Raw genomic sequence first — 10,000 nt, forward strand, 5'->3', positions numbered from 1 at the left:
GTGACAGTAAACTCCACGACATGTCGGCGGAGGAAGTGGCCAATCAGCTGGTGGCGTTTGACTGGGAGCTCTTCAGCTGCGTGCACGAGGTAGGCGGAGCCAGGGAGCCTCACTGGCCACGCCCCCCCCCCCCCCCCACCACCTCCCTGCCAACCAATCGTCGGCCTCATGGCTCTCTGTCCTCCGCCTCGCCCCTGCAGGTGGAGTTTGTGTGCTACGTGTTCCACGGGGAGCAGTCTCGCTGGCGCCCCCTCAACCTGGAGCTGGTACTGCAGCGCTGCAGTGAGGTGCAGCACTGGGTGGCCACTGAGATCCTGCAGTGCCAGTCGCTGCCCAAGAGGGTGCAGCTGCTGCGCAAGTTCATCAAGATCGCTGCACTGTGAGTCCCATGACCCCGCCCACCTCCACCACCTCCACCACCTCCACCACCACCCCTGGCCCTCACCTCTGTGTGTGTGTGTGTGTGTGTGCTGCAGCTGTAAGCAGCAGCAGGACCTGCTCTCCTTCCTGGCGGTGGTTCTGGGTCTGGACAACCCGGCTGTCAACAGGCTCAGACTCACCTGGGAGGTACAGTTAGCCACCGCTAGCACCGCTAGCACCGCTAGCACACTGCAGCACAGACCCTCCACCAGCACGCTGCTAACCTGTGTGTGTGTGTGTGTGTGTGTGTGTGTGTGTGTGTGTGTGTGTGTGTGTGTGTGTGTGTGTGTGTGTGTGTGTGTTCAGGGCCTCCCAGGGAAGTTCAGGAAGCAGTTCCAGCAGTTTGAGAGCACGGCTGTGAGTATCCAGCTGGAGGTGACTGACTGACTGACTGACTGACTGGTTGACTGACTGGCTGACTGACTGACTTTGTGTTGCGCCCCCTGCAGGACCCGTCCAGGAACCACAAGTCCTACAGGGACCTGATCACGGGCCTCAGACCACCGCTGATCCCCTTCACTCCTCTGCTACTCAAAGGTCAGGCAGACTCCGCCCAGGGGTCACCGCCCGGGGGTGGGGGGGAATTGGAGAGGGGTAGGAGAGGAGGGGCGGGGCCTGACGGTCATGTGAGCACTCACCTGACTGGCGCCCCCATCCTCAGCTCTGTTCTCTCCTCCAGCTGTGGAGCAGATGTGCTGCACGTCAGGCCCAGCGCACTAATTAGCACCTCGGGCTAATCGGCTCCATCTTGCTGCTAAACCTGCTGACACACACACACACACACACACACACACACACACACACACACACACACACACACACACACACACACAGTACACTGTGTCCTCCCTCTGTGCTGCGCAGCTCTCTGTCTCCATGGTAACGGCAGGAAGTCAGCTGGTCAGGAGGAGGAGATGGAGTCAGAACTGGAGAGGCTCTGCTGCCCCCATGTGGTTGTTTGTCTGAACTGCATAGATTAACATTCATTGATTTATGAATATATTTTTCATGTATTTATCATTCTATTGTCTGATTGATTGATCCTGCTCAGACCTGACCTTCCTCCACGAGAGCTGCAAGACCTTCCATGGAGAGCTGGTCAACTTTGAGAAGATGGTGAGTGCTGCTGCTGCTGCTGCTGCTGCTGCTGCTGCTGCTGCTGCTGCCGCTGCTGCTTTAAAAAGGTCTTTCTGTCCTCCTGCTGCAGCACAAAGTGGCTGAGATGGTGAGGAACATCAGGAGATACAGGAGCAGCCAGCTGGGTAACACTCACACACAAACTCACACACACGCCCAGGTGCGTGCCCACCCGCTGACCTCTGACCCCCCCCCCCTGCAGCCCTGGACACGGAGACGTCCCCCTCCCACCTCCAGACCAAGGCCTACGTCCGGCAGCTGCAGGTCATCGACAACCAGAACCTGCTGTTTGAAATGTCCTGCAAGCTGGAGCCCAAGGACACGTAGGAGGTCCACGGGGTGGAGCCGGCAGGCGGGGGGAGGAGCCAGAGACTCGGTGGCCGCGCTGCTCTGGAGGACCTACAGCTGTCCGTCACTACCAGTGAGAACCAGTTCCTGCTGGAGACGCACCAGGAACCAGGAACCAGGAACCAGGAACCGACTGTGGGCTGAAAGTGGTTGGATCTTCTGACTGAAGTTCTTCTGACTGGTGTTGGATCTTCTGACTAGGGGACCGTCTGTAACTTCACTGACTCTGAAATATTCCAACGCAGTCTCACAGATAAATATTCAAGCTCACATTTCCGGACGCACACCTGTTCAGTTTGTCTCCAGCAGGGGGAGCCTCTCAGCGCTCCAGCAGTGGGTCACTCCAAGCTCTTTGCTCTTCTTCATCCACTGCCGCCGCTCCAAACAGCCACTCAAGAGGAATTTAGCCATACACATTTATTTTGAAATCCTAAATTTAAAGGTCACATGGTTTCGGCTCCATCACTCAGCTGGAGCTTCTCCAGCCTCCAGTGAGGCCCCCTCAGCCTCAACCTCAACCTCACTTCACTCTGACCTTTTGACCTCCTCACCGTTTTGTTCCTGCTGAAAGGACATGTGACGCCAACCACAGCACCGCTAACCCTAGCGATGCTAACCTTGCCACTGCTAACCCTAGCCAGGCTAGCCACCGCTAGGCTATGGGCAGTTCCAGGAACTTTGACGGTTCCTCCTGAAAACCAACCAAAGTGGAGCAGAACACAGTTTGGCGCCGCCCTGGTGGTCGCCAGCAGGACGACGGTTGTTGCCATGGAAACAGGTCATGTGACCCTCCCTCAGGACTCTTTGGGGTTAGTGTGTGTGTTCTGATTGGACCAGGCTGAAGATCCAGATGTTCAACCAACTGATTTTGGGGATTTTGGATCTGGAAAACTTTCTGCTGAATGTGACACCTCTGACCTTTGACCTTCGGAAGGCCCGGGCTCAAAAAAAATCTGTGCCGGGTCAGGGGGACGTGTCGGGGAAGAGGACGAGGTCAAAGGTCAAAGTACTTTGTCCCCCCCAAAAACACGGTCGACGTCACACAAACGGGAAGTCTTTCCTTCTCTCACCATTTGCCACCACCGCCACCGGGGTGGGCGGGGCCGAGCGCTCGGGCCCGCCCACCCTGGTGGCGGTGGTGGGGAGGCGGGGCCAGATCCCAGGCAATAACTGCGACAGGAAGTTGAAGCTGATTGGTTCGCAGCCAAGCACTTTTGGCCAAAGCTCAGGGTGGGAGCTTCTTCTCTCTGTTGCTCTCTGCTGCCCTCTGCCTGCTGGTGGCAGTAACAGCAGCCGCAGCAGCAGCAGCTGTTGTTTCGCTGCTGTGGCCGCCGCCCACTGCGCTGTAAAAAAAAGAAATCGCCTTCGCTGTCATTGTTGTTGTTTTTCTTTTCTTTTAAAGCTGGAAGCGAGAGCTCGCTCGCTCACTCGCTCGCCCGCTCGCTCGCCCACTCAGTCACGTGACTCTACGGCGCCATCTTTCTTCTTTAACTCGCGTCGGCTTCGCTTTTTACATTTGAATATTTTTCAAACGTGTTTTCCTCCCATTGAAATCTCGCGTTGCCGCGGCGGTGAAACTACTTCCTGGGTGGGCGGAGACCAAGTTCCCCACTTCCTGTCGCCCTGTTGCCCCTCCCAGTTTAATGCCATAGATTTTCATTGGCTCCTAGCAACCACGCCTGCTGTGATGTCACAGTGACATCATCACCGCCGTTTCTGCGGCGCGGCGTCGGGATGGTGACGCAGCGATGATGTCATCGTTACATCATCATCGTGGTTATGGATGGGAGTGTCGGGCCAGCCAATAGAGACACAAAGGGGCGGGGCCAATCACGCTTGAGCGTTGAGAGAGAGGAAGTTTGAAGCGGGTCTGACGTGGTTCTGCGGGTGTTGAGGAAGAACCCGGGCCGGCTTCTGGTCGCCCGCTATTGGCTGGCTGGGTCCAGCGGAGGCGGAGACAGTTGGGTGGGCGGGTCCAATGAATAAACCCAGCGAAGCAACGACGACATCATCACTAGTCTGCCAGTGGATCTCAGGAGCCCCACGTCCCCCCCGGAGGTCTTTGTTCCACACCCCGGTGCAGCTGGGAGGCAGCCATCTTGCGCTAGCTTCTGTTAGCACGTCAGCTAACGGCAGCTAAGCACACGGCAAACACGCCAGGCTTGGCTAGGCTTGGCTAGGCTAGGCTAGGCTAGGCTAGCAACAACAGAGAAAGTTCAACCCGACAGTGGTTTCTAACTGCCACGCAAACGCTGCTACGCTAAGGCATTTTCTCTGGGCGCAGCGGCGCCCCCTGCCTGCTGCTCTGCTGGGATGCTTAATGCTGCCCCGCTGGTCGACGCCCAGTGAGAGGAAAAAAAAAAAAAAAGAGTAAAAATAAATAAATGAATGAATTACAATGTGTAAATAATTCAACAGTGTAAATAAGCAAATACTATGGGAGACTCTATTTTATGTATCAGCTGCGAGCGAGACGACGACTCAAGGAGAAACCTTTGAGTCTTTTTTATTTATGAGGTGCCAGAAGGTGTACAGAATGAGAGGAAACGTTCCGTTCGTCAGACGGTGAATCGCAATCTATCGAGTCAGTGAGTCCTTTTTGCTGTTTTCTATTTGAAGTTTTGCCTCGTTTCACTTGCTTGTTTTCTTTTGTACAGACGTGGTTGTTTACGTTGTTTATAAGTTGTGTGAGCGTGATTGGAGCTCAGGTGGGTGGGTGGGTGGGCGGAGCCTGGAGCTTACCTGTAAAATAACAGGCAACACAAACGGGAAGTAGTCCAAATGTAATTTTACATTTTACCAGACGGACCAGCTGAGAAAACCCCAGCGGTCCTGATTCCAGATTCAATGAGCAATCACAGAATTCATAATCACAGAATTCATAATCACAGAATTAACAATCACACAGATTTCACTGCTGAAATTCTCAACCTGCACCTGTAGTTTGTTTTTCCTCTCTGAGAATATCGACGCAGATTGTTGACGTCAGTTCTGATTTATGTACCGAATGAAATGCATTTAATTTGTGGCTCCATTTGTTTTGGACTGAAGTCATCCAGGCCTGTGGCGCCCCCTACTGTCACACCACACACTCAAATTAAACCTCGGGACGAAAAACTCTCTTTCTCTGTCTGCCTTTTTATTTTCCTGAAGCGCTTTCGTAGTTTAGCGTGTCATGCTGAGCTTTAGGGCTAACAGTGTGTGTGCTAACTAGGGCTAACAGTGTGTGTGCTAACTAGGGCTAACAGTGTGTGTGCTAACTAGGGCTAACAGTGTGCGCAGTAACTGCTAGAGGGAGCAGCGGGGGGTCACTAGAGGGTAGTCCATATTGAAAGCTACGTCAAATTGCAAGAAACGCACATTGAGGAGACAACACACACACACACACACACACACACAGACACACACACACACACACACACACACAGACACACACACACACACACACACACACACACACACACACACACACAAGCTGTGCTTGACAGGATTCTATTCTACAATCAAAGCAGAAAAAAGTAATTTTAGCTGCCAGTGTGTGTGTGAGTGTGTGAGTGTGTGTGTGTGTGTGTGTGTGTGTGTGTGTGTGTGTGTGTGTGTGTGTATCAGCTGATCAGGTCTCCTTGACCTGGACTGTCCCCTGAGAGGAGACTGAGACTTCCATCCTGATGAAGGATGGTTTAAATTTAGGGTCAAATTTGGGGGAGGGGTCACCTGTCTGTGTGTCTGTGTGTGTCTGTGTGTGTCTGTGTGTGTGTGTGTGTGTGTGTGTTGCTCATTAACACCAAGTCCGAAAGTTTCCAGTTGAGTTTGAATCAGCCAATCAGCAGCGGGGAGGGAACAGCTGACATCTGAGCAACATGTGAGGGTGTTGAGTGCTGACACACACACATAGGCTGCAGCTGACTCCGCCCCCCTGGACAGAGCTTTAAATAGAGGTGCAGTTCAGTGGTTCAGCCTCGCTGACCCTCCTGCCGCTGCACCTTCACCAGCTTCCACTCACACCAAGCCAACCAAGGTAACACACACACACACACACACACACACACACACACACACACACACACACACACACACACTCTCTCTCTCTCTCTCCAAATGACCTCATCGTCTAATTTGCATAATTGACAATTTGCACTTGATGGCAACGCAACAACAGCAGGAAAAGTCGCCATGGGGAGAGGAGCGACTTTTTGGTGGGGGGGGGGGGGGGTCGCCGAGTTGGCAACACTGCTCTGCATCAGCGTGGTCTGTTTCCACACAGACATTCTGAGGCACTGAGGGCAGCCAGTAGGAGGCGTGAGTGGCATGAGTTGCTCAGCCCCAGTCATGAGTAGGTTTGCCAAGCAGAAAGGTTATTGTGACACCAAGTGGACACATTGAGAACTGCACTTTCTTTCACTGACAAATTGCAGTTTTTGTATTTTGCAAAATCATCTCGCGGGCCGGAAGAAAACAGTTGGCGGGCCTGGTGTACTGTGTGTGTGTGTGTGTGTGTGTGTGTGTGTGTGTGTGTGTGTGTGTGTGTGTGTGTGTGTGTGTGTGTGTTTCCAGTCTAAACTGGGATGAAACCAGACTGACTGGCTGACTTTGCGCCTCAGACACCGAGGGGTAGAAACGTCCTCGTGCTGCTGAGCAGCTGCTGTCTGTAAGCCCCGCCCCCTGGCACTGGTCCCGCCCCCTAGCGCTGGCCCGTGTGTGTGTGTGTGTGTGTGTGTGTCTTGGTGCTCTCGTCCAGCTGCTCCATCAAGTCGTCGTAAAATTAGAAACGGTCTTTGTTGCAGCTCCAGTTGCTCTGCTGAGAAACACCTGACACCAGACAGCTGCACAGACAGAGGGACAGACAGAGGGACAGACAGACAGGGGGACAGACAGACAGGGGGACAGACAGACAGAGGGACAGACAGACAGACAGACAGAGGGACAGGCAGAGGGACAGACAGACAGAGGGACAGACAGACAGAGGGACAGACAGACAGGGGGACAGACAGACAGACAGAGGGACAGGCAGAGGGACAGACAGACAGAGGGACAGACAGGTGTGAGGTGGCTCCAAGGACCATGTTGACTTGTGTTCAGAGTGTTTTGGCCAATCACAGCTGTGCTTCAGCAGTGGGTCTCAACCCCCCCCCCCTCCCCCTCCTTCTCCTCCCCCTCCTTCTCCTCCCCCTCCTCCTCAGCAACATGGAGCGAACCTTTGTGGCAGTGAAGCCTGACGGCGTCCAGCGAGGTCTCTGCGGAGAGATCATGAAGCGCTTCGAGCAGAGGGGCTTCAGACTGGTGGCCGCCAAGTTCCAGCAGGTGAGGAGGTCACCAGGGGTCAGCAGGGGTCAGCAGGGGTCAGCAGGGGGCATCAAACCACCAACCCATGGTGGTGATGATGATGATGATGATGATGATGATGATGATGATGATGGTGGCTCCTCCTCCTGCAGGCGTCTGAGGAGCACATGCAGAAGCACTACCTGGACCTGAAGGACAAACCCTTCTACCAGGGACTGTGCAAGTACATGTCCTCCGGTCCTGTGTTTGCCATGGTAAACACACACACACACACACACACACACACACACACACACACACACACACACACACACACACACCTCTTCACATTCTGTCACCTCTCTCCTGCAGTGTGGACTCTCTCTCTCTCCTTACATGGTCATGGCTGATGTTTGGAATCACATGACGTGTGTGTGTGTGTGTGTGTGTGTGTGTGTGTGTGTGTGTGACAGGTGTGGGAGGGGCGGAGCATCGTCAAACTGGGCCGTATGATGCTGGGTGAGACCAACCCGGCCGACTCCAAGCCCGGCAGCATCCGTGGAGACCTGTGCATCGACATCGGCAGGTGAGCGGGAGCCGCCAGCAGGGGGCAGCGGCGCTCGTCTTCTTCTCTTGTCCCACCAATCACAGCGGGCTTTCACGCCCTGCCGTTGACTCCCAAAGACGCCGCTGGCTGTGATTTTAGCGCCGTGCAAAGAGAATTGATTGACGAGGGCCCGGGTTGCCAGATCAGGGCAGGAAACCCCCAACAGCAGCATCAGGAGCCACACATCTGGAAGCAGGAGATCAGACACCCTACTCCCTTTATACACCAGTAGGGGGCGCCAGGCTGAACTCTGTGTGTGTGTGTGTGTGTGTGTGTGTGTGTGTGTGTGTGTGTGTGTGTGCAGGAACATCATCCACGGCAGCGACACCTTGGAAAACGCCAAGACGGAGATCGGCCTGTGGTTCAAGGCCGAGGAGCTGGTGGACTACAAACCCTGCAGCCAGGCCTTCCTGTATGAGTGAGCCAGCAGCCAATCAGGAGCATGGCCCCGCCCACCGGGCCCCGCCCACCCGCCACTCAATAAAGAGTCACACTCACCTTCACGCTTTTTGTGTCTTTGCTTTTTTTTATTGCATAAATTCTTTCGACGGACGGGAATTCAACACAATCATGTCTCTTTACATCCATGCTGCCAGACACACAACGACACGCAACACAACACCTCCCACGACAACAACGCAACAGTCTTTGTGGATTCACCTCCGTCATTTGTTTTGCGAGCTTCCTCAGAGGGAAGTTGTGTTGACAAACATCAGCGGAGCCTTATTGTCGAGTCACAAGGTCACACACAGACACACACACAGAGACACACACACACACACACACACAAAGATACACAGCTACAATACAACTGCACACCCACAACGACACAACGTTTGGAAAAAGCTGGAAAACACACACACACACACACACACACAAACGCAGCCCTTGAACACTGATTTACGCGCCCCACCACCAGGGGGCGCTCACTCACACACATGAATGAAACGCACAACAAGCATTGTGTCTGGTGACCAGGAAGAACCGCTGTGATTGGCTGCTGCAGGATGGAATGGAAATATTTCTTTACATGAAAATATCATCATCTCCATCATCATCATCGTCATCATCATCATCATCTCCATCATCACCTCTCCATCATCATCATCTCCATCATCATCATCTCCATCATCCCACCATGTTAAATAAATTCAAACAACATTACAGTTTAATTCTTACAATCACACTCACGCAAGATGGATTCTGTTGCCGACCAGGCTGATGCTAATGCTAGTTAGCGTTACCGGGTCAGCCTGGTACGCTAGCTGCCGTGATTGGCCCGTGGTTGAGGTGGCAGGGGGTGAAGCCCCGCCCACACAGCAGATTAAATATTTCCATCCCAGTGATCTCTTCTGTATTTTCACTCTTCGCAGTGCTTCATGGAGCCACGCCTCCATTCCAGTCCGATGTTTCTATTGGTCGGTCCCTCTCTGACGCTGCTTTGCTTTGTGTTCAGAGTTGTGCGTTACATTTCCAAGGTGGCCGCAGCAGAGGGAGCCCCGCCTTTAGCACGCTGAGCATGTCATAATAATAATAATAATTCATTCATCTTCTCGGGGTCTCAGGGGTCTGCTGGAGCTCCTAGCTGTCACTGGGGGACTCCCTGGATGAACTGGTGACTGGTCCAGGGTCCAGGTCCAGGGTCCAGGTCCAGGGTCCACACTGCACTCACATCACACTCCCAGGCCGGGAATCGAACCCACGACCTTCTGGCTGTGAGGCGGCAGCGCTGACCACTGCGCCCCCTGCTGCTTCCGGACCAGCACATTCTTCAACGCATCATGTGACCACCAGGTCAGCGGGCCGGTCTACAGGTCCTGGTCCTGGTCCTGGACCTGGACCTGCTCCTTACGGCCTTCACTTCCTGGTCCGGGGGAAGCCGACTTCCTGTCCACAGAGTCCCGCCCCTCCGGTGGAGCTGCGGGAGGCCACCAACAGAGGGCGCTCAGAGCTCCGCTCAGCTTAGCATTAGCCTCTTGTTGAACATTCACCATGCTAGTGTGTGTGTGTGTGTGTGTGTGTGTGTGTGTGTGTGTGTGTGTGTGTGTGTGTACCTGCTCCACACCCAGACTTGAAGCTGCTCTGTGATTGGATGGAGGCCTGAGATGATGCGAGGGAGGGGCTGGGGGGTGGTGGGTAAGTGGGTGGAGTCTCGTGCTTGTCGGCCGATTGGCTGCGGTGGGCGTCGGTCGCGGCGTCGCCGGACACGCCCACCGCCCGCTTGGT

The 10,000-nt window shown here is 54.3% G+C and overlaps 3 protein-coding genes across 3 annotated transcripts in view; 2 read left to right on the forward strand and 1 right to left on the reverse strand.

The window, feature by feature from the left end:
* Nucleotides 1–5,025, forward strand: part of rapgefl1 (Rap guanine nucleotide exchange factor (GEF)-like 1) — a 13,346-nt gene extending 8,321 nt beyond the window's left edge. The window contains exons 9-16 of the mRNA XM_076049440.1: nucleotides 1–89; nucleotides 201–379; nucleotides 477–567; nucleotides 727–777; nucleotides 870–957; nucleotides 1,472–1,536; nucleotides 1,628–1,682; nucleotides 1,760–5,025. The exon at nucleotides 1–89 is cut by the window's left edge and continues 34 nt beyond it. Of these exons, the coding sequence (XP_075905555.1) occupies nucleotides 1–89; nucleotides 201–379; nucleotides 477–567; nucleotides 727–777; nucleotides 870–957; nucleotides 1,472–1,536; nucleotides 1,628–1,682; nucleotides 1,760–1,884 (743 nt within the window). The 3' untranslated portion in view covers nucleotides 1,885–5,025. The remainder of the gene's footprint in view (nucleotides 90–200; nucleotides 380–476; nucleotides 568–726; nucleotides 778–869; nucleotides 958–1,471; nucleotides 1,537–1,627; nucleotides 1,683–1,759) is intronic.
* A 764-nt stretch (nucleotides 5,026–5,789) lies between these two features.
* Nucleotides 5,790–8,277, forward strand: LOC142903676 (nucleoside diphosphate kinase B-like). Its single transcript, XM_076049447.1, has 5 exons — nucleotides 5,790–5,923; nucleotides 7,086–7,206; nucleotides 7,341–7,442; nucleotides 7,641–7,753; nucleotides 8,079–8,277. Exons 2-5 carry the CDS (start codon nucleotides 7,090–7,092, stop codon nucleotides 8,194–8,196), a joined length of 450 nt encoding a protein of 149 aa, XP_075905562.1. The 5' UTR covers nucleotides 5,790–5,923; nucleotides 7,086–7,089; the 3' UTR covers nucleotides 8,197–8,277.
* A 567-nt stretch (nucleotides 8,278–8,844) lies between these two features.
* LOC142903669 (MBT domain-containing protein 1-like) overlaps nucleotides 8,845–10,000 on the reverse strand; it is a 7,328-nt gene continuing 6,172 nt past the window's right edge. Inside the window, exons 17-18 of the mRNA XM_076049438.1 lie at nucleotides 9,829–10,000; nucleotides 8,845–9,692 (exon numbers count right to left, since the gene is read on the reverse strand). The exon at nucleotides 9,829–10,000 is cut by the window's right edge and continues 17 nt beyond it. Of these exons, the coding sequence (XP_075905553.1) occupies nucleotides 9,583–9,692; nucleotides 9,829–10,000 (282 nt within the window). The 3' untranslated portion in view covers nucleotides 8,845–9,582. The remainder of the gene's footprint in view (nucleotides 9,693–9,828) is intronic.

Source organism: Nelusetta ayraudi, unplaced genomic scaffold (genome assembly GCF_046127955.1).
Source record: "Nelusetta ayraudi isolate G7.1 ecotype Tasmania unplaced genomic scaffold, CSIRO-AGI_Nayr_v1 ptg000115l, whole genome shotgun sequence".
NCBI lineage: Eukaryota > Metazoa > Chordata > Actinopteri > Tetraodontiformes > Monacanthidae > Nelusetta > Nelusetta ayraudi.